Genomic DNA, 24,599 nt, shown 5'->3' with positions numbered 1-24,599 from the left:
TGAGCTAACCTTAGATTAAATTGGGGCTTAGAAATCTGTCGCCGCCATTTTGGATGAATGGATAATTTACTTAACAGAATTCTCTCGGTCGGATCATTCAAGATGATTACATTCTCGGACGAATTATTTTCACATAATAATTAGATGATTATTATGATGAAACATTGTTTATCTACTTCCATTTCCTATCATACTCAATATAAAACCTCAAACTATATCACTAAGTTATTCATACCTTTACAGGTCGTTTGGTAATGTTCAATACCATACGGGTTACCCGTGCAACATTTTTTTTTTAAATGTTTATATAATTCCATGGCATTGGTTACAAAAATTCAGGCTTCCTTTCAAGAGACATAATGGAGACCACGGCGATACAAAATCAAGATGGCCGCCTAACGCCAATTGTATATTATTTTAGTTTACTATTTGTTTTTTTTTATTGCTAATAGCTCTATGGGAGACATCTCCATTGGACTGTTGTCATACCCACTCCTAAGAAATTCTGAGCTGTGATAGCCCAGTTGATATGACCTCTGCCTCCGATTCCGGTTGTGGGTTCGTATCTGGTCCGGGGCATGCACCTCCAACTTTCTCAAACGGTGAAGGACAAACATTGTGAGGAAACCTGCATTACCAGAGAATTTTCTAAATTCTCTGCGTGTGTAAAGTCTGCCAATCCACATTGGGTCAGAGTGGTGGACTGTTGGCCTAACCCCTCTCATTCTGAGAGAAGACTCGAGCTCAACAGGGAGCCGATGGGTTGACAATGATGATGATGATGATGATGAACTAAGTTTCTATTACTAAATACTTCAGTATAAAACCCAGCCTGAAGCTAAGTATTTCAAAGTATTACACAACCGTTGAGATTCAGCATTTGAATATTAATAGAATGGAATAAATATTTATAAATGGTTCATTTTTCCTTTTATCTCTCAACCGAATAAGTTTAAGTAGGCGAAGGCTCAGACAGAAGTTAACTCATAATTTATCTCAGTTAACTTACAATCTTTTACGTGTATGAATATTAACGAAATGTGTTTCCACCGAGACATACTTTCAGCGGAGTGGCTTAAACATTCATCGTGAGCTTTGACTGGCTTTAGGCTTAACTTGTTTATGTGACGTGTGGCTGAACTTCATTACTTGAGTAAAGTGTCGAACGTTACAGAGACTTGATTTGAAAACGTAATTAGGTAATTAATATGTGAACGAAGAACGAGTATGGTAAGAACGAGTATTAAGGCTTAAGTATACTTACTAGCTGCACGCCTCGCGGTTTCACCTGCGTAAATCCCGTTCCCGTGGGAATAAGGGGATAAAATATAGTTTATTTTAGTTTTGGATAGTGAAAGAATTTTCAAAATCTGTTTAGTGGTTTAGGCGTAACAAAAGAAAACACATTCGCATTCATTATACGAGTATTAGTAAGTTTTTTTTCATCATCATTGCTTGAACGGCCCCCTTTGTTCAGCCATACACGATTTGCACTGTTTACCAATAAACAAATTATAATTAGAAAAAAAAAATTGTAAATTGTTATTCAAAATATTTAACTAGTTTTAACCGACTACCAAAAAGGTATTTTTCTCATTCTCCTCGTTCTAAGCTTATAAATTAAAAAAATATTTTCATTATTATAGAAACAAGTTAATTATAATTTATTAGGTGTGAAATTACTAGCGATCTATACGCTCATTTTTAATTTGTTTCTTATTTACTTAACATCGAGTAGTTTTTTCAACGAATTTAATTCTCAACAAAAATTCTCAACCCGGGGTTCGGAAATGTGTGAGTTAACCCTTCGATCGGACTTAGGGTAATAATAATCCCCCTATATAATAAACTTTAAAATCCTTATTGTAAGAAAGGAGGCTGTCCTTTACAATAGGCTGATCATAACGAAAGTTGTACCTATGTCTGTAAGTACTGCAAGCAAGTCCGGCCGGCATCACGAGGCTATGTAAGGCGCAAGACTGTGACTTAGTAAACAGCTTTGAGGGAAATAAGGTCAACACTCCACTCCGCCGAGTGTAAAGGCGTGTGGTCTTTTTTCGGCCGGTGACATAATTCCCCAGTTTAACGTTTTAAATGGTCATGATCTAGATATGTTATCTGGGTTACATCATTATGTATGCTGGATACACGTGTAGATGCGGCGAAATTCAAATGAATGTTATCAAAATGAAAATTTTAAATGAATTAATTAAAATTTTTCAGCTAAATATTTTGTAAAATTACCGATTTATATTTTAGAACTCGTTTTTGCGAATGATTGGAAGGGAAAAGGATAATTTGGTGATGTTAAAAAATGGCTAATATATTCTGCAAAAAAATTTTTTTTGGAAATGAATACAATCTAAAAATCTAACTCGATATAAAGAGTTAAAGGAGATGATGTGAAATATCAATTCAGTTTAAATTGATGACAATAAAAAAAAAACAGTAGGTTAGTACTCTATTCATGTATGATTTGATGTTTGAAAGTGAAACATCAAATGAAATCGCAGTCCAGTATTAAATTAGTCGCTACACAAACTAAAACTTAGTCCCTGTTTAGGCATCGGTTGTTAAAAAGGCTACTTACTTAAACCCCCGCCTCTCCAACGCCGTTACGTTCTAAACTTTGCAAGTTTTCATCCATTTTCATCTGAGCCACTTTACAAAATTTTCACATTTCAAATTCAGAATAACCTTGTCGACTGCTCCCAAATTACGACATCTCTCGAATATTTGCATTGTTAATGCAATGTGACCCTTATTCTCTAGGTAATAAGATTTTCCGACTAGGCACTTTAGAGCAAATATCGTAGGAACTTTGAGGAAGTTTATTTTAAAAATCTTGTACGTGTTCAGGAAAGATGAAATCTTATTTAATAATGTCCAATAGCAGTACAATGTTTTAGTTTCTGAAATAAGGAATATGAAAGTTTAACTCACTTCACTGGTCAAATTAAAAATTCTTGACTCTTCAATTTAGATGCAAGTTTCTTTATTAAACAGCGAGTCGCGAAGTTGAAGTGGCAATGGGCACGCCATATAGTTCGAAGAGCCGATGGATGTTGGGGTCCCAAGGTGTTGAAATCGGCTGATTAGGAACTGTATTGAACAACTAAGACTAACCAATTGTTGACATAATATGAGTATTAAAAAATATAGAAGGCTTCTTTACCACTCAAATATTGAGAAAACGAGCATTGTATTGATATTACTTGATGACCTTTACCCAATTTTATTTAGATACAGCGCCAAAGGGGCTAGTTATTGAGGGATTGGTTTGTCCCTCCTCAAAAACCCTATTATACAATGAAGTGGAAACTTCGCAGAAAGTTCTACAGTTCACAAGTGCGTTAGATAAAATGGTCTAATAATCTGAAAATAAATAAATAAATGAATTGAATTGAAAAGTACCCCATTTCTACGTGTTTGACATTTAAGCGATCAGTACCACACGTTTCACTTCAGTATTTCTAATTCGAACAGCTAAATTCCGTCGACTGTAATACCTGCCACCTACAATTTAAGCTCCTTCAGTTCAAAAGTGAATTGACATTTCCTAGACCCAATACAGATCTTAGCATAGCTCTCATCAGGCAATATTGTAGACAAGCACAAGCCCATTTGCCTAAAAAGGTACAGGCACCTGTCTTTACACACATACCTGTGCAGTGAAAACATCCTGCGTATATGGAGGTTTGGCCTTATCATCATTATAATTATCTACTGTTGGACCATGGTATTGAGCCGTAGCTAGCTGCCAGCCGCTCTCCGTTACCCATTACATGGTGTCATCTATAGATGTCGACTAACACTGCACTTTCAGGTACGGAGTTAGCACTCCAGCACCTTGTGACATCAACTCCATCGCCTTATCGATCTATGTGCCACTTTAACTTTGCGTCTCGCGAAGTTTGGCCTATGGGACGAAAGTTTTAGCAAGAAAACTTCATTATTTATTATGAAAAACAATACCCCAAGACAAGCTCATTAGAGTAAAATACTCCGCCATTCAATTAGGGAAAACTTAACTTCAAAAATGTTATAACATCATAAAATTAGCTCGAAGCGGCTCGACGTCAGAAGTCGAGCATCGTTACGAGCTACGACATAACGTGTAATTGCTCCGAGGGAGATGCCTGTTTTATTGCCCGTTTGCTTTAAAAGGGAAAAACTGGCCGCAATTGTATATTTTGCTCATTTTTTTTACTCATACATTCATTTTTATGGTCCGAGAGCTGGCTTTTTGGGTATTTGAAGACTTGTCCTGTACCTCCCTAAAACTGCCCTAAGTCCTAACCAACGAATAACACAGAATAGGAGACAAGGGTATGTTGCCATATGGCACATCGATTCTTTTTCTACTAACGCTAACGCTTCGAAAATTAAAAAATGTATGGGATTGACATTCGCTATCTACAGGTCATGTGATCATGTTGTCGATTGTATCTGTCATTCCCATACATTTATTAGTTTTTGAAGCGTTAGCATTGGTAGAAAGAGAATCGAAATGCCACTTGGCTGCAGATCCTTTGACAGTTCAATTCCTATATCTCAAAATTGAGGATCTTTTTTGCAAAAGCTCCTCGAGATATTTTTATACTTTTAAATTGGATATTTAAAGAGCACAGATTATTGATTCTGCGTAAGGGTAAAAAATAAGTAAGCTAGTCGAGAAGTAAGCTATAGCATACCTAGGGGGTCTATTAGATCTCATTTAGATAAAAATATCATTTGATTTTAAAATCCTTGAAAATAAGTCCATCAACATGGATCCGTCCCTAATTATACTAAAACCTTCCCTGCATTGAAATTAAGGAAACCTCAATGATATTAAATTATCATTTTTTTTTTATTGAGAAAGAATACTTATCCTAATAAATATACAAATCATGCCCACGTGGAATGATTAACTATATAATATCAATTATCATTGAATTCAGAACATTTTGGCTAAGGAACGTGAGTAAAGTTGCAGACAAAAACTAGTTTACTAATTCAGCAGTACTAGTGCACTTACCTGAAAAACACGTACATTTATAATTTGCCATTAAAATAATAGGCAAATGAAATGATTCCGAGTAGAATTTTATTAAAACACCACGATTCTCTAATTATTCGTACAAATTGATAGGGAAGCGCTTAATGAGCGTTCGGAATGAGGACAGAGTGGTTACGATTGATTTATTCGTGATACATAACCAGCATTGTTAATGTGTTCTCACATTGGCTGTATCCACCCGCACCAACAAATGTACTTATATACAATCCATATATTCGTTGTATATAACCGCCGTAACAGAAGTATGTGATCAATTAAATATATGCCCCATTGTTTCTGTGGTTAACCTATACGTATCATGAAATCCTGGATTTCCGGTATTATACTATTTCTCATTCACTCAGGAGAAACGATTAGCGGCCATATTTGGAGCGATTATCATCAACATTGTCAGATGATCATCATCATCAGGTGACCTCTTCATTGGTGATCAGACGGAGAAAACTTTTCCGATCTCTCGAAATATTTTTCAGCTCACTGTAATTACTCTTGGTCCACTCCTTAATATCGTCCACCCATTTAGGTCGCTGTCACCCTGGTGCCCTTTTTACGACTACTCTTTGCATATGTCCGAAAAATGCAACCTTCCACCTCATTACAGTTGACATTAGCTCGCGCTTGCAGTATGTTCAGTATGTTGTCTCCAGCACTTGAGACAAAATGATTCCATGAAATTTTAAGTATTTTCCTTAATCCCCACATCTCAAATGCTTGCAACCGTCGACAGCAGTTATTTTTCAGGACCCACATTTATAAAACAGTGAACCAAACGTAACATTTTAAAAAGCGTCATATCAATATCTTGTCAGGGATGAAATTTTGGTCAGACGATGGACACTCATTACTATGATAGGCCTTTAAGGACAAACACCACGTTCTTAAGCCATTCATAGGTTCCCGACCGATACGGTGTGACGTCGTCGTCGGTAGTTCACCTAGTGGGGCCAACGAGACAAGTCGAGAGTGTACCAACCAATTCATATTTAGATATTTTAGTTAACTGTTTTAAGTAATACAAGCCACTCACCCGGTTTGATACAAGACATGCCGCACGCGCCGTCACACAGGCATTTCTTCTTTTTACTCTTGCAGTCCTCGTCCGAAGAACACTTGCGGAGGCATTTTTGACCCTGAGGACATAATTGTCGATTTAACGAATATAATATGTGGAGCACACTATCTGTATACTGATAGATATGAATATGAAATAAATTTTATAACCATTGTGAAATGGACAGAGAAAACAGAGATAGGGTGGGTAATGGTTCAACGCTTTCCAGAAATCACGTAATAGCGCTCAAAGATTCTCTTGGCACCGTTAAAGGTCCTATAGCAACACTACAGTAAAGTGGTAGAGAGGTCTTGAGGACAGAATTCATCAAGATATATAAGTACTACATTCGTGCGACTCTGTGTTGTGTCGTCCTCGTCCTGGACCTGTCTCTGAAGTCTAAACTTACCAACAACTATGCCTGCTACTCGTCACGCGGACACTTTGCGGACGGCGAGTTGCGCGAGTTCTTGTACACTCGTCCGTCGTCATCTGCGTCAGTGCGACTCAGCGTGGTGTCGTCCTCGTCCTGGATCTGTAACTGAACCTACCAGCAACGTGGCCTGCTCCTCGTCACGCGGACACTGCGCGGACGGCGAGTTGCGCGGGTTCTTGTAAACTCGTCCGTCGTCATCTGCGTCCGCGCGACTCGGCGTGGTGTCGTCCTCGTCCTCGTCCTCCTCAGTCGTTGGACTCGGAAGTGAGGATACTGAAACAATAGGGGCAAGTTTAATTGTGCTAGAAAATAACAACCATCGCCCATATTTATTGAGCAGTAAAAGGCGGGACAGAGACATTAGTCAAATGTCTTGCAATCTACTGGCCTGCTCCCGATAACCAGAGGCATAGATGTTAATCCTCATAAGCCTAATAACCTAAAATATCATCGACAGAACTGGTAATAGACACACGTCTCAGGTGTACTTGGTTTGAAAGCCCCTTTCAAACATTAAGGTTGACTATTTGCAGGTTCGTAAGACAGGTTCTGCTGGAAAGAACCAGTAAGAAACATAACAGTTGCTCTTTTAAAATTATAAATATTTGCAAAATTTCGTACATATTTTACATAACGTATGCTACTCATAAGTCCTTTGAAACTTGAACATGAATATGCAATGTAAACCCATTTCGCGTCAAGTATGAGATAACAACAGCGCTAAGACCTAGATATCTTTAACATCGAAGCACTTGAGAACGTCTCAATATAGAATACTTAGTTGCGAAGTATTCTCTAGGGCTTGCTTATTATTTATGAAACATCGTTCTCATTGAATGTTTCTATTTCTATTGATACGGACAGACAATCTCACTGAAGTAATTCCAACTCGATATTGGGAATCCACCGACGCCGACGTACATAATAAACGAATATTGGGGCCATGACTTCGTGGTGCCTATTACCGGGAAAGTAATAAATAATAATAATAATAAAGCTTTTTATTTCCTATAAAACTTAACCTAATTACAAAATATTATATATTTTCTTAATTCTATGTTAGTAATAATTAGTTAATTTGTTTCATTTTTACAATTGCATTACTTATAGGAATCCCTTGGTAGGGTATAGGCCTAACCGGGAAAGTACCAAAGTTCAATTCCCACTAGTTTATTATATTTGTTTATTCAATAAGTAGGGACGATAATAGTATACGCATTCACATGTCATTATTGTAATAAACTTGCTAACAACGAGTATCTTAAGAATGCTGAAAGTCGAATGATAGACTCAAAAATGAGATGATTCGCACAAGAACCACACCGTCACAAAGAGACGCAAAGCTGAAGTGGCTGAAGATTTCCAATAACCGAGAAATAATAATAAACTAAAAACAGGATAGAAAGGATAATATTAACTGCAAGAAATATATCAAGTTCATTTATTGATACTACTTTTCTTCTGTGATGTCGATTGCGTAGTACCTATAGATTTTTCAATAATCTTTATGATATCCAACGTGTAAGCAAAATTTCTCGGTCATTAACTGCGATCCTTATGAATTTTAGCAGTTTTAGACACGTAGAATATGCTTAATAATTTTATTCGTTACCAAACCTATACCCTCAAATAATATAGGTACTTCAAGTAGGTATATTTTTGCTGTTTTTTGATTGCCATTTATTGTGTATGTCTCTAAGATGAGATAATAACATAGACTTTGTGTGACTTTATGAGTACAATGCATTGTGCTTCTAGGATTAAAAACAATGTCGCTACTCGCTACTGCCGTGGCCTGACGGTTCCGTTAACTCAAACAACAACGAGATGATTCAGCAGTACACAGCATCTTTGTGCTGGAAACAATACTATTTTCAGTTAAAGTAATATGATCCGTACGTCTCAGTAAATAGTATCCAAATGATGGATGTTACGTAGCGGATTGTTACTTACAATTTGTAAAGCTTACGTTAGTCTATTTAGAATTATAAGTACAAGTATATATATCTACGTAATACTTAATGAAGTAATTAGTTTGTTGATACGAGTATATTAACTAATGCCTAAATAAAGATATTTCTTTCTTTCTTTCTTTCCACTGCAGGACATATTGGCTTTATGTAGGGACTTCAAAACAACACCATGCTGAGTCGCCTGCATTCAGCTAATCCCTGCGACTCGCTTGATGTCACAGTCCACCTAGTGGGGTGCGGGGTCGCCATTCCAGCACTTTGGGACCCCAACGTCCATCGACTCTTCAAACTAAGTGCCCTTTTTTTTTTTTTACAAGTTAGCCCTTGAATACAATCTCACCTGATGGTAAGTGATGATGCAGTCTAAGATGGAAGCCGGCTAACTTGGTAGGAGGAGGATGAAAATCCACACTCCTTTCGGTTTCTACACGGCATCGTACCGGAACGCTAAATCGCTTGGCGGTACGTCTTTGCCGGTAGGGTGGTAACTAGCCACGGCCGAAGCCTCCCACCAGCCAAATCTGATAGTGGTCATTAAATAATTTAATGTTTTTTATACTAAGACCCGTATGGCTAACATTTATTTATATTTGTTTTGTTTATATTTATAAACATTACGAACTAAAGAGCGATTGCCGAGTGTCTCGCTGGCTCTTCAATAAAATCTAAATCCGCTAAAGAGACAAACTTTATGTTTCAAAAGTGCTTATAAACCGAGCCTACTTGAAATAAACGAATTTGAACTGAATTGGACTAAATGAAGTATTCTCGTCAGCAGCTGGTCACCCTACGGTGGGTGGCTCAGCATAATTAGTCAGCCCGTCGGTAATTAAGCTCTACAGGCCGCGTCAAGAGCTCCAAACTCCAAGACCCTCGGGAGGCTTTGACAGATATCTTCCCCTTAACTAGGTCGCCATTCACTCAATTATGAAGTTTGAAGCGCTGATTCTTTTATGATTATTACGTGACTACCAGTTTCCGAACTTACATTTTTCATTTGAAACTGTCTATAACGAGGTTCTTAAAACGATTTAATTATTATTTAGAACTCTCAATTTAATAACTTCGTTTGCTTAAAAAGGTTAGAAAATCTTGTCAGTGATCTTGCAAGAATAGCAGTCACTTCAGAAGAATTCGTTTTTATAAAATCAAAAAAATACATTATATGTTTATTCAACTTTCATTGCCTACTTACCTACGTTTAAGAATTTTCTCCCTTAAATCATCGTACTTTTACAGAAGATATTTAAATCGGGGATGATAATAAAATTATTAAAAAATGTAGTAAAATGTAGTGTTTTACATTAGGTTCAGGTCAAAGGATGATGACGGTTTTATAAATTGTATATAGATTAAGAGTATGCTAATAGTAAAGCAATTTTGTAAAAGTAATAGGATATCTGCGATCATTACTTTCGGAGCTACAGGGATTTAAAGGTTAGATTTCCGGCGCTGTCGCGGTTCCCTGAAAAACGCCCCATACAAGATGGCACGAACTAATGACGTCGTAGGTCATAATGATCGTTAGATTTGTAAACAAAATTACTAATTAATATCTTTGTTATTTGTGCGTTTATGTTTATAGCTACAATATTAAAAATGTCACATTTAATTTAAGGAAGCTAAAACTGTATGAACTTTCATCAAATTACGATAAAAGTTTTTATAATTTCATAATCTTATTTATTTTGCAAATATTCAGTCAATCTTTGCTTCTTATGTATAAATTAGTTAACATTGACCTTATTTACCCGAATGTATCATAAAAATCAATATATTCAAACCTATTCATCATCCTCATTTATGGGGTCACTGGTAAGGGAAGGTATATTTAGCTATGTATTTTGCTATTTCACACTAAGTTACAGTTTAAAAATATTATTAAGAATTCCGTCTTAAGCTTTATATATTTTGTTCTACCCAAACATAAATCACTTGGACTTCTAACCTTTCACATTACACAATATTAAACAGTTCTACAAAACTTCCCTTCTTTCAAAATCCATTACAATGATGGATGTGTGGAGGAAAAATAGAAAATGGTCGCTTCATTACCTCAGTACGCTTTCCTCTGCAATAAAACGCGGGAAATCCCCCTGTATGGCTCCGAGAGACCTTGGCCCAAATAGGGGATGATGTTTTGTGTTTGCATAAAGATCGTGAGTAGGGTAGTACGTATACGCATTGTACGCACGTTTTCGGCGAATATTTCTATACTCGAGTTTTACTGGCTTTTATTTAAATTGTTTTCTCCGTAACTTGATGGGATTTTCACAAAGACACCATTTTGATATTAAATATGCAAATGTGCTTTTTCTTTGTCAAATGTTTGTTTTACTGTTGAGTCACTAGACTCTCTTATTAATTATTTATTATTATACTATTAAAAACAGTCAAGAAATCCTAAACGATAGAAAATATTTTTTTAAAAAGTATTTGTGTTTTAGATACTTTTATTTTATCATCTTGTCATTCTTTTCGATTTCAAAAAATAAATCAAAATCAAAAATCATTTATTTCAAGTAGGCTCAGTTTACAAGCACTTTTGACACGTCAGTTGACTATTTGTAAAGATTCTACCACCGGTTCAAAATTCAAAATTCAAAATTCAAAATTCATTTATTTCAAGTAGGCTCCGTTTACAAGCACTTTTGACACGTCAGTTCGGAAGGCAGGTTCTGCTGAGAAGACACCAGCAAGAAACTCAACAGTTGCTCTTTTGAAAAGTCATACAGTATTATAATTTACAATTGATAACAATTACAATTTCTTATAGTTTTATTTCCTGTAAGAAATAAATTCAATAATGATGGTTACCTGTAAATGGAGTCTAAATTCTGTCCAATTTTAAGATTTCTAATGTTTTGCTTTAACGAAAATGATTTTCTGTTGAAATAGCAAAATAAACGACATAAAAAGTTCATTACTGGATGTAGTTTCTTTTTCGAAAATTGCAGTCACCATACACTGAAGAACTCATCTCAGAGTGTTGTGGGGATGATTTGAAACTGTTCTCAAACAGGTATTCAGAGCTAAGTGTTCTTGGCTTTCGTTAATAAAGTGCCTACTTGACTTATGCTGCATTGTTATTAGACCGTACTTCATTATTAAGAGACGTTCAAGTATTTATTATATAAAGAAACTAGCGGACGACTTTGACTTCGTCTGCGTCAAATTCAGTTTTTTACAAATCCCGCGGGAACCATGGATTTTTTCAGGATAAAAGTAGCTTATAATATCCACCTCTATTGTCTATTGTCGCTTAATATCCACCTCTATCTTATAGTAAATGTCTCATTTAAATTCAGCCGTTGCAGAAATTTGCCCGGACAATTTAATTTTTTAATTCTGTACAATTTAGCCCTTGACTACAATCTCACCTGATGGTAAGTGATGCTGCAATCTAAAATGAAAGCGGGATAACTTGTTGAGGAGGATGAAAATCGACGCCCCTTTCGGTTTCTACACGACATCGTACCGGAACGCTAAATCGTTTGACGGTACGCCTTTGCCGGTAGGGGGTAACTAGCCACAGCCCAATCTTCCCACCAGCCAGACCTGGACCAATTAAGAAAACCTCAATCGGCCCAGCCGGGGTTCGAACCCAGGACCTCCGTCTTTTAAATACAACGCGCATACCACTGCGCCACAGAGGCCGTCAAAGCAACAACAAACAGACAGACTAGATTAAAAAAAAAGATTGTTTAAGTTTTAGTATCGTGTAAATAACTATAAGCATCTGTAAAAAGTCAGTTAATTTAAAATCACAGACACACTTCATTTGTAGTTATAAAATGGTTTTTAATAAAATAAAATAAAGTCATTTAATAATCCATTACACAGTCCTTGTACAAGGAACAGCTACATCTAGCCACTTACGAGCTGCATTTACCAGTCCCGAGAGGCCCCCACTTCGGCGGAGAGTCGCGGGGGCAACTTCGACCCCGTAGCGTTCGACCCCACAGCGTCCGACCCCACAGCGGGGTCCGGTGCCGCTATTTGATTTGGAATAATTTTCTACAAACGAGCATTATTCAAGCCCGGCCCGTCTGGACAGTAATCATTTTCGTTGTCCATTACGTTTTGCGAATTGGAAATTATACTTGGCGTTGACAAACTGCCAACTGCCAACTTAACTTTCAGTCAGTTAGTTTTATCCTATCGTTAGTATAGGCCTAAAATGCAATCTCCAACAAATTCCAAGAGTAATGGTGATTTTTTTAACCGACTTTAGTTTACGTTTTTAATTTTTATTGACAGGCAAAAAACCCAAATACAAAAATGGACATTTGTCAAAACTTATTAATACATATATACTTACTTAAAAACAGTGTTCTAAGAACTTACGTCTAACTGGAATGGTTAATAAACCCAATTCCAGATGTCAAAACAGGTCACAAGGCTCGAAATCATTTTCTATTCATGTCTTTCATAAAGGCGAGCGCTTAGCTGCAATCAAGCCAAATAGTGACCGATGATGCAGCATAAGGTGGAACGCGCTTGCTTAGAAGATGCCTATTCTCTTGAGTTCCGGATACCCATGTGGTAAGGTGGTAAGGTGGTAAGGAATACGGAAGCTAGAAGGGCATTCCTAACTTCGCAGTGCGGATGAGAAACGAAGAGCTGAAGCGCTTCGTACGAGTCCGAGGGACATCAACTGCCAATGGATGCAGACCACTGCGATGCTTGCCATTTCTATAATAAGAAGGTGAACAAGGAAAAGATCGAATGTTCCTAATTTTGATAATTAAAGTTAGGTTCTTATTGTAATAACTAGCGGACGCCCGCGACTTCGTCCGCGTGGAAATAAATGTAAACTTTCAAGCCCTATTTAACCACTTAAGAAGTTTAATATTTCATATTTTTTATGATATTTAAAAAAAATTAAAACTGTAACTCTAAAAATAAAGGATTTTCCATACAAACTTTCAACCTCTTCTTATTTTATTTTCGCAATAAAAAGTATCCTATAACCTTCTCCGTATTATGGTCTTAAACCGTGCCAAGTTTCATTTGAATTCATTCAGTAGTTTCATCGTGATGCCCGAATAACAAAAAAAAAACACGGACAGACAGACAGACAGACAAAAAATCAAAATAAAATATTTTTGGCTTCAGTATCGACCTAACCAGTAGCCCTGCAACAAAAATTTTCAAAATATCTTCAATGTACATAATGTACAAAATGTACGGAATTCGTATTACAAGTATAGATTTTAGATGGCGCTAGTTGTACTTTATGCCACGCTAACGTTTGTTGTTACAAATGGTATAAGTAAAATCTCAAATTGCGAATTAATGTATAGAAATCGGCTAGTTTTATTATATGTATAGATTTACATATGGGACCTACTCGTACTCAAATAAATTTACTTTCGAGCTGTTTTATCTCTCGCTTGCATCGTAGTCGTAAATCTCTGACTCAAAATATGTATGTAGCTTAATACAAGTGAGGGGTTGAATGTATAAAGTGTCCCCATCAGCCAGTGCGCGACGAGGACATCACTCGAGCGGACGCAGTCGTAAAGAAAGATGGACGCAAATAATCCCACTGCTTTACTACGGACGTACGGAGTTAGAATTTGATTTTACAGCGTCCATTTTGTCTTCGTCCTTTTAAAGTGACTTCTTTTATACAAGCTTACGAGACATCCCGGCTGTTTACTGCCACTTTTAATTTTAAACTTTTAACTGCGTCGTTGATCCAACTAGTCTATGGCGCTTTGCATCAGGTTTTGGGTTCGAGTCCTGGGTAGCGCTTTGTAATACTGAGCTTTATTGCAATATTCACTAAAAAATTCTCAGGCCAAAGTTACTCGTAGGAAGTTGGTGGTATTACACCCAGTGGCGTGCACTTCATACATACATTAACATGCATTAAAGTACTATATACCCTAAGAGTTGTCTTCTTAGTGCTTTTTTTAAATACATATTTTTTTATGTTTGCCTAATTCTATTAGTACTGCATACCCTGATCGACAACCTTATGCGCGCCACTAATTACACCTCTGTCTCGGAGAATTATTTAAGGCGTCGCTTTCGGTCATTATTACAAATGTGATAGAGGTTAAAGAATTTAACATTTTATTATCAATGCTGGTCATTGGAGTAGCATGGTGCGTATAAGCCCTATATCCTGTAAGGAGGGAGACCTGGCTATGTATTGTGCCGTTAGGCTGATGATATATACACCTTCAATCTATGAGGTGATTTGGATTGGTGGAATTCGTTCATTTGTCAAGAATTCTCTACAAGTCTTTATAAAATCATTACTTAGTTCCTCTCCTCTCCTAGCTTTGTCATCAAATGATAATACCGGATTAAAGGTAGCAAAGAACCATTGGGACTAATATAGTGTCTGTAAAAAAAAATGTGCACATCCACTTTTATTTCCACATCCACACATTTTTTACAGATATTTTGGTTTAAAAATCAAACTACTGAAACTTTACTGATTTTTATATCCTAAATAAAAATGTTTTTTTTGGGCAATCATAGAAAAAGTGCGCTGTATTGTATAATTAAGGTGCTTTCAAATCAGAAGGCGTTTTCTACGCTCAGTCGAGCATGAACATCGCGTAGATATGCCTCAGGACGAATTAATAGTCTAAGAGATGGTCACGTCTAGGTGAGTCTGAATGAAACGTACGTTGATCCATTTGGTCAGATCTGGTGGATGTTTCACGGAAAATAGCACAATTTTAATAATCACTAGCAAACGCCCGCGATTGAAATTCAGACTCGCGTGAAATGCAGTTTCTCACAAATTTCGCTGCAACTATGGATTTTTCCGGGATAAATGTAACTTATATTTTAGAATTTAAACTATCGTGAGTGTTATATATATTAATTGATTATGAAACACGGCTAAAACTCACGATATTAATATCACATGAGTTTTTTCGTGTTTCATAATCAATTAATAATTAGCTTATATATTGTTCAATAACTTCCTTTACGTTTCAATCAAACTTTCATTAAAATCAGTTTAGCCGTTCCAGAGATTAGACCAGACAAATGGACTGTCAGTCAAAAGCACAGTTATTTTAAAATATACAGACAAACGCTTTAATTTTATTTATGTAGTGTATTATTTAGTTATTTATGCATAATGATTTAATAAACTGCCGTAAAGTAACGCTTGTTCGACTGTAACTGTATGTGATTTTTATAGAGCAAGGGATTTAGAGCCGAGGTTAAATAGAAAACCCGCCCAAATACGCAGCTTCAATGCTCATGGGCGTGGGCGTGTGTTTTCTATAAATTGTTAACATTAATGACCAGGACCGACGATTTAACGTGCTTTTCCATAGAACAACACAAACTTCCTAACTCCGGGCTACTAGCGAGAATTTCTAATTGAAACAGTTAACATGCCAGCTTAGAATTACCGCTGTATGCTTTAACATTTGACTAGCTCATGCAATACAATGCTGAGTTCGTACTTTTCCAGGGTAACAAGTTGCCAAAAAGAGTGTTATTTTTCATGCTTCTTTGCCATGGTCGAGTTATTAAACACCACAATAGTGTTAGGGCTATGCTTGTTCTTTGTGATTAGGTATAGCATGCACAAACAGGAAATCTTGTAAAAATAAACGATATATAGCAACAGAGTAGTCCCAGTGAAATGCAATAAAAGAGAGAGCGATATTTTTCACTCTGCCGTTATTGGTCGATATTTGTCTTTTCCTAAATTATCGAGATATGTATAGGTGCGTATTTTTGGACTAAATGTGTGACACAATTCAAAATAAACGTTTTTCTTACTTTCTAGTGTTGTGATGGGTCGTACGAAGTAAGTGGTGGGCTCTCAGCCTAGGCTTATCAGCTGAAAGGCGCCATCAGAAGCGATTGTGGGCGTGAGTTACGTGCTCCAAATGATGAATTGCGTGATTCCGCCGCGACCATCGATTGCGGTGTTATCTCGATTCGGTTATACGCGACTGTACTCTATATCAATATGCTCTACACTACATACGGTTCTACGCGTATGTACCATGTACCTATCATTATACCCTACTAGAGAATTCAGTTTTTCAAAAATTCCGCGTTAACCTCAACCAAGGAGTATTTCAGAATAGCATAAGAGTTAATTCATCGTACCTATCTATACTAATATTATAAAGCCGGAGAGTTTGTTTGTTTGATTGAACGCGCTAATCTCAGGAACTACTGGTCCGATTTGAAAAATTGAAAAATTCTTTCTGTGTTAGATAGCCCATTTATCGAGGCAGACTATAGGCTATATATTATCCCCGTATTCCTACGGGAACGGTAACCACGCGGGTAAAACCGCGCGGCGTCAGCTAGTAATTTATATCCATCAAAATCCATTGAATTTATGGATATAATGAATGTTTGTTACTCTTTTACGTCGCGACTATACTAAACCAAATTAGCTGAAATTTGGAATTGAGATAGATTATAGCCTGGAAATCTTCTTTTTATTCCTCAAAAAACAATGATTCCCGCCAGATTTGTGAAAAGCTGATCGTTATGTTTGTTATGGATGGTATGAATATTTGTTACTGTTTCACGTAAAAACTACTGAATGGATTTGGCTGAAATTTGGAATGGACACGATTTATGCAAAACTTAATTTTACGCGGATAAAGTCGCGAGTATCAGATAAATTTGTTATAATGGCGATACTCGTATAATAGTACCAGGAACTTGGACCTAAACACACAACGTTGGCGGGGTGAGAACATCTCGTTTACATGAGTATTATTTTCCTCACATTTCCTCGTGCAACACCAAATTCGGTGCAACAATGTCGCAACTTTTCGGAAGTAAGGCTAAAGCAGACAATGCAATAGAAGCTAAGGCAAAAACCGCACGAATCAGTTATGTGATATTATATTGAGTACGTGGGAACTTGTAAAGAATGCATAATGGAACACAATGGAGTGATATAAAACGCTTATAAACGTAAGAATACTTTGCTTGAATTTTCTAGGGTTTTTGAGAATTTTTTTTTTCCAATATTAAAAAGTTACAGCCGTGATAACCCAGTGGATATGACCTCTGCCTCTGAATCTGGAGGGTGTGGGTTCAAATCCGTTCCGGAGCATGCACCTCCAACTGTCAGTTGTATGCATTTTAAGAAATTAAATATCTCGTGTCTCAAACGGTGAAGGAAAAACATCGTGAGGAAACCTGCATATCAGAGAATTTTCTTAATTATTTATTAATTATCTGTGAAGTCTGCCAATCCGCATTGGGCCAGGGTGGTGGACTACTGGCCTAACCCCTCTCATTCTGACAGCAAACTCAAGCTCAGCAGTGAGCCGAATATGGGTTGATAATGATGATGATTCAAAAGTTAAGGGCAAAATCAAATCCAAAATCAAAGTTGATTTGAAGGTGTGATTGACAAATTTAAAATTTTTATATTTTCCTTTCAAATAAACGATTAAAAACCCAAACAAAAACAATATCCCAATTATAATGCAGTTTTCATTTTCACCAGTTCATCATGGCCGAAAGTGTAACAGCAAAATATCGTGGTGGTCGCAGTAGTTTAAAGTTTAGACTAACTTTAATAGCATTCTGTTTGCCAAAAAAGTTGTGCAGCGTGTTGATGTAACCGGATAAAACAGCTTATAACCGGATGGAACCCGGTTACAAGCACACGTCAGCATCAGCTGCGGCATTTGAAACTTAAATGAACGCCCCATTGTCATGGCAACACAATGAATTTCAAATTCCACGTATTCGTGCGCAACGTGGCATTTTTTAGTTTCGATTTAGACTTTTAGCGATTTTTTCCTGCCATTTTTCCATTTATGTTAGCGATTGAAAAACAAAATATGTGAACACATGTTTCAAAAATAAAGTGAATTGTTTTGATAACGTTTACTTACATGGGTGACCGAATTTCATTTTGATGTTTTATTATAAGACCGGGAAATTACGAAAAATGCTTCTTTAATGAAAATTCGCACTCTAAATTTAGTGGCATTTTCTTTAGTAGTTCTTATTTAAATTATGACGTTATGTTATATATATAAATGTTTATTTGATATAAATTTATATATGTGTTTTTTGAAGTCTCATAGAATTAATAGAAGTAAGATTCTTCTCCATTCGACCAACGTGTGGGGATTTGCCTATAGGGGGCTCATGGAATACCTCCTTTCCAGGGCATGTCATATCGGGGAAAGTCGACTTCCCCGGTCATGGACCATGAATTTCAAAATAGTAACTCAAAGATCTACCTGATGGTTTAGGTTTATATCTTTTTCTTTTTAAAAACTTTCAAGTTACGGTTTCTTAATGGAAAGCTCTAGTATTTCACTACAATATTGTGTTGTTATTTCACACGTGCAATATGCACAATACATAAGAACTGTTCCGCTGGATGCAGGCCAAATGCATCAATCACAAAGCAAATGTTTGTTGTACATACCCGGCTTTCATTTACATATAGCTTTCGGCGCGCCGTCGTTCATATATCCGGCTATACAATCATGTATCCGGGTGTTCCATCATACATGGGTAACGTAGCGACTGGAAAATGTAGATCAATTCCAGTAATATTCTTCGTATTTTTAGGTAGGTATATTAATTCTGTATAAATATATTTTAGTTCGTTTTGACAATGGATATACTGATATCTCAACACTTCTTTATCTTTGAAATAAGTAGTGAGTTTAGTCAATACAGTCGATACTTTATACTAAATTGGGATTAAAAAACTTAAAACTCAGTAATACATGTTATTTTAAGTTATTTCTAGGTTTAACATATCAATTTTGGTCTTTTAACTACTTAGGTTAGGTTATATATCTACATACATATAATTTAGTGTTGCCTTTTGACAGTTAAAAACATACATTATAGCAACAACTAACGAGGAATAAAAACGTTATTAAGCATTCGTCCTCATAACTCTCGCATTTATAATTTTAGTTGGGTTTGTTATTATACTCCAAATGCATCAATCACAAAGGTAATGTGTATCACAAATAATCCGCTTTTCATTTACCCGTATTGCACTCGGCTCGCTGGTTTTGCTATGACCGGCTATTCAATCATATATCCGGGTATCCGGGTATTGACCGAGAGTTCATTAGGAACCGCCACTGATTTCAATAAATGTATACAGTGGAATTTTCATTTTTAAATCTACATTTACAATTTATTTAATGATGCGAAGTATATAAAAATATCGCAATTTTCCGCGAACGCTCATTTTCACTTTTAATAAAATTTCTGTCTGTTTGATCATTCTAATCTTTCAAACAGATTTTCGCAGACCGTTAAAATAGACTGGTAATGGTGATTTGCACCAATACCAGCCTATTTAAACTGCCTACTACAGGGCTAGGCCTCATTGAAGAGGGGAGCTTAACCCACTAAGCCATTCCAACGAGGGTTAGCGTTAATTTTGTAACGATCACCATGAAGTGTTAATCATAGACTGACTAGTAATGGTTTTCATTTTAATAGTTATTAAAGGGTTTCCACACAAAGTCCGCTAGGTTCAAATAAGAACCACAAAAATTTTCACCCCTATGTAAATATTTGTAATATAAGGAGAATTTAATATTAAAATAGAACCCTAACTTATAACATCCCCAACTAGCTGCAGAATGTAGTCAAAATATAAGTTCTGTGTAACGAAAGTTAGCACAAAATCAACGCCGTGTTCTCGCAAAGTTGATAACTTTGAGTTTGTGTTCAAAATGTAAAATAAACTCAAAGCTGCAATCTGTACTCGTTGCTGAGTGTGTACGAATAGCTTGTACTTTGCGATTGAAACAGATGGAGTTAAAAACTAAAATTTCGTCTACAGACCTCTTTGGCACAATAGTTATTCGTTGTATATTGTCTGGAAGTTTTGATCCCTTTTCTATTTAGTTTCCATTTCCAGTCTGGTCAATAGCTCATAAACCAAAAATTAGCGTATTTGGGAGGCTAAAATTTGTGATGTTATATTTTATTTTTTCTTCTAATTGCAATTACTATAGACATACTCACTTCATCTATGGCTGTGTCGTGCAGCCACATAATAGCGTTTGTCACCTCACAGTCAACAGCCGGATATGAGCGAGCTCGTATCTGAATATCCGGGTATGTATGTTCACACTACGGTGAGAGATGCGTTTGGCCTAAATCCAATATGTGAGTGAGAATTACATTTCAAATGCAGACTAGTGACATGTACCAGGTTTGATTTCCGGGTAAGCGAACTGACGAATTGATTTAACAAAAGAAACGGTAAGGTAGAAAGGAATTAAGGAAACGATAGGGTACGGTATGGTAAAAATACCTAATTAAGTTCTGGCACAAAATACATATGTACACGGTTCTGGGGATATTTAAGGATGGTTTAACAAATCTTTCAAAGGCCGACAGCACATTGGTGAGCCAATAATGCAAATAACGCTAACTAACAGTAATGCGGCAAATTCGTTTTAATTTTAGCCAAATAAAAAAGCAGAAATACTAACTTACTCATACTTCTTTCGGCGCACCAACCTTTTGTGGGTCAGGCCTCTTCAACCACTTTTCTCCATTTCTTCAAGTTCTTATTCCACAGAGATAATTTTTAAATTTTTTTCAAGTCTTCTTTTACGCAATCTAGATACCATTTTTCAGGTTCTACTTTTAATCTTTTCACCTGTTGTCTCCATTTTGTCATTGTTTTATGCCCTCTAGTATTTGACATCCTCTCTAAGTGCCCTAACCACTGAAGATGTTAAGCTTTACAATGTCTCACTATTATTTCGCCTTTCACAAGGTTTCCCAATTCTTAGTTCTTCTGTGGCGATCAATAGGTTCCATCTAAACTTCTTAGTGGCCCAAATATTTTGCAGAGTACTTTCCTCTTGATTACTGCTAATTTATTTAGATCTGTGAGAGCCCACATTTCGCATACATACGTTACAATCCGCCTTATAAGAGAATGAACAGAAGAAGATTTGTTTTATGGATGAGGATTTTTGAGGAATAAGGGCGTAGAAACACTTATTTCCAGTGATTAGCCGAGCTTACTTGGTCTTCAATATTTCGGAAAATATCATCTTCTCTTCGTTCTTTAGCGACTTTGTTCTATGTCACGCCTGTTAATTGCCTTATGTCATCGTCCAATGTTTTCTGTGGTCGGCGTCTGCTTATTTTTCCTTCTGTAGGGTACCAGTTGTTTTAAACTCCAATATCATTTCTAGCCATTATTCAGAGAGAATTTAATCCTGAACGTTGATTAAAAAAAAATTCAATACAATTAAAATTTAAATTTGAACTGATCCGTTCGATACCTGTCTACCGTTCAAAGCGCGCTCCAAATTGCTCTCTATTTAAATTTATCCGGTAAAACTCGCCGGGTGTTTCAATTGCATCCGGGTATAATTGCTGAGCCATATCTCGTTGTTGTTATATCAATATTTAAATGGTGCGGAAATTTGCAAACGTTTAGTCAATACAAGAAAAGGGAACTGTTTCTCTTAATTAAAGTTAAGAATCATATAGAAGTAGCTTAAATTTCCATAATATTTTCGCCTTAGATGCTCTTTAACAAGTTTTAAATTGCTACTCCAGTTTGAAGAAAGTTATGAAAGCCAAATTTCAAAATCTATCATTCGATATGGATCGATATACAAATGTAACTCGTCCAGATTATAACAGCGGTATAGTATAAACAGCAAATTAGCAGTGAATGGCAGACATTATTTAAAAAGTGTCAAATGCTACTTGAAGAGTGATGATAAACTTATAACGAAGGGATGTAACTAACTTAAAGATAATGTATCCAATTGTTCTTTTCTTATAAATGTGTGTCACTTTATAACAACAGTGTAAACATTCTTCTATTTATAAGGCTAGGAGAAATTAATAATAACAGGCATCACTGACGGAAAATGACCGAGGGGCCGTTCACCAACACGATTGGCAGACCAGCTGAAGGAGGATAAAGGGACGAAGTTCTACACTATAGCAGCAATGGCCACCAACAGAAGCCGATGGAAGGCGTGGACCCGCAGGATGCTGAGATCTTACCAGGACCACGATCTCAGTAATGAAGGAACGACTATAGAGAGAGAGAGAGAGATTTATAAGGCTGGAAATTCCGGAACAGCTAATTAAACATTGATGGAGTTTAAAAATAAAATATAATCTCCCCTCTAACACAGTAAAGATATTACCTCTAATAAGAATACTGCATCAAGCGTAGTTTAAGAAAAATAACAACGCTAAATGAACTGAGTTTAATAAGGCCACGACCTAAACAAGAATAATGATCTCCAATATAACCCATGTGAGAACGTAACAACGTACATCACGTGTACACGCAGCCGGTTATCCGGGTGGAGATTTATTTTGCTACATACACTTGGACAGGCGCCAAGGAATTGCAGCGGAAGAAATCCGATGCTTTTAACCGGGTCACCGGGCCCGGCCGGGCGACCGGGTACAATTTTTATAGCGTATTATAACCGGTTCGCGTTTAAATTTCCAATGTATATTGTCCCCGTGAATAAAGTAATATTTTCCTATTTTAGTTCCGAGAAATAATACTATGAAAAGTAAGCGACGTTTAAAAGGCTTGGTGATTATAAATATGACATATTTTGAATTTTGTTATTATGTTATAATAATAGCTTATTCGCACTGCTTCTCTCATATTAATTTAATATTTTACATTTCAGCCACCCAGGATCTTTTTTTGGATACTAAGTAATCATCAGTTACCAATTTAATTAAAGTAAATGTGTCCTATTCATAATAAAAAATTCAATAATATTAGGTTTTATCTGAATGAAACCTAATATTATTTTTTATTATTATTAAGATGTCTAAAATTTTGTTAAAGGAAAGGAGTCCTACATTTGCTTTAACTATTATTGTTGTATATGAAAATAATGGCCGAAAGTGCCTAAAAATATTTATTTCCACTAACTTAACCGCCTATAAAGCCGCCGCGATTATAAAGTCCTGTGTTTGATGGATCGATTTAAAAAATATTGAGTGGCGTACCTACATTCCATAGATACAAACATAAAATTCCTATCCTAAGATTTAATTACGAACCTGTTAAATGCTTACCCAAGTTAATAACGTTGTGGACGCCGTTGCACGTAATGTTACAAAAAGCTTGAGTTTTAAATGTTAAGCCGTAACTTATGCACGTGCAATAAATGTCACTGCTGAGTGGGCTTTCATTTATCCCGATTTATGTCCGGATATACCGAGTGCGAACATAGCACGACGTACATCACGAGAACACGCGGCCGGTTATCCGGCTCCAAGATTTATACTACTATACAGATGCCTATTTTATAGGTCTAGTATATTAGCGATCCGGATATCACCAATGACGCAATAAAATAGAGTATAGCTTGGCAAACACTACTGTTAGCCAAGCTATACGTAACACTCCCGATGGTCCGCGCAGGCCGGGAGGGGGGTAGCAATGCCCCGCGTCCACGACTTCACACCCGCGCTATAGTTGACTAATATCAAATTTAATATAAACAATATTAATTTCGTGTAGTACATGGAATAAGGGTCCGACATATATCGATATAATAAACGTCAAACTAATTAATAACTATTTTTGTCACCTACTTAAACTTTTAGTTAAGGTTTAATGTTGACTTGTTTAAATGACATTATGAAACATAAAATATAGACCATTATGGCCGATATCGTTTTGGCTCGTATTGTCAAAAAAATATTTAAAAATCAAAAAAATATGGTAAGTAGAACGATAATAAACAATTTAAGAACCTTTAAATAATCAACCCGCTTACCTACGAACAAAACCAACCCGCATTGAGGCAGCATGGTGGGCCTAAGCTCCAAATCCTATCACTGATGGGCAGGAATGAGGAAACCTGGCCCTATAGGCTGATAATAATGCGAGATCAAAATTTAAATTAATTGTACTTTTTTCAATTGATGATATAAATTATCAACGTATTCTTAAAACATGTTAAATTTTAATATTCTCCCTTTCCTTTTAATCAAAAAGCTTTTTCTAGGAGTAAGTACGACAGTAGATCAACAAACGGGAAACTAGTTTGGACCGTTTGAGCACAATCCCTTAATCGTGTCGAGTTATTGGTTCCA

General features: G+C 36.3%; 1 protein-coding gene across 1 annotated transcript in view; it reads right to left on the bottom strand.

Annotated features, from left to right (window-relative positions):
• Nucleotides 1-24,599, bottom strand: part of LOC112053011 (uncharacterized) — a 95,654-nt gene that overhangs the window by 48,876 nt on the left and 22,179 nt on the right. Inside the window, exons 2-3 of the mRNA XM_024092269.2 lie at nucleotides 6,665-6,822; nucleotides 6,090-6,192 (exon numbers count right to left, since the gene is read on the bottom strand). Coding sequence (XP_023948037.2) covers nucleotides 6,090-6,192; nucleotides 6,665-6,822 — 261 coding nt within the window. The remainder of the gene's footprint in view (nucleotides 1-6,089; nucleotides 6,193-6,664; nucleotides 6,823-24,599) is intronic.

Source organism: Bicyclus anynana, chromosome 2, assembly GCF_947172395.1.
Source record: "Bicyclus anynana chromosome 2, ilBicAnyn1.1, whole genome shotgun sequence".
Taxonomy (NCBI): domain Eukaryota; kingdom Metazoa; phylum Arthropoda; class Insecta; order Lepidoptera; family Nymphalidae; genus Bicyclus; species Bicyclus anynana.
Note: the sequence above shows the minus strand (reverse complement) of the source record. Positions and strands in the feature narration are given on the sequence as shown.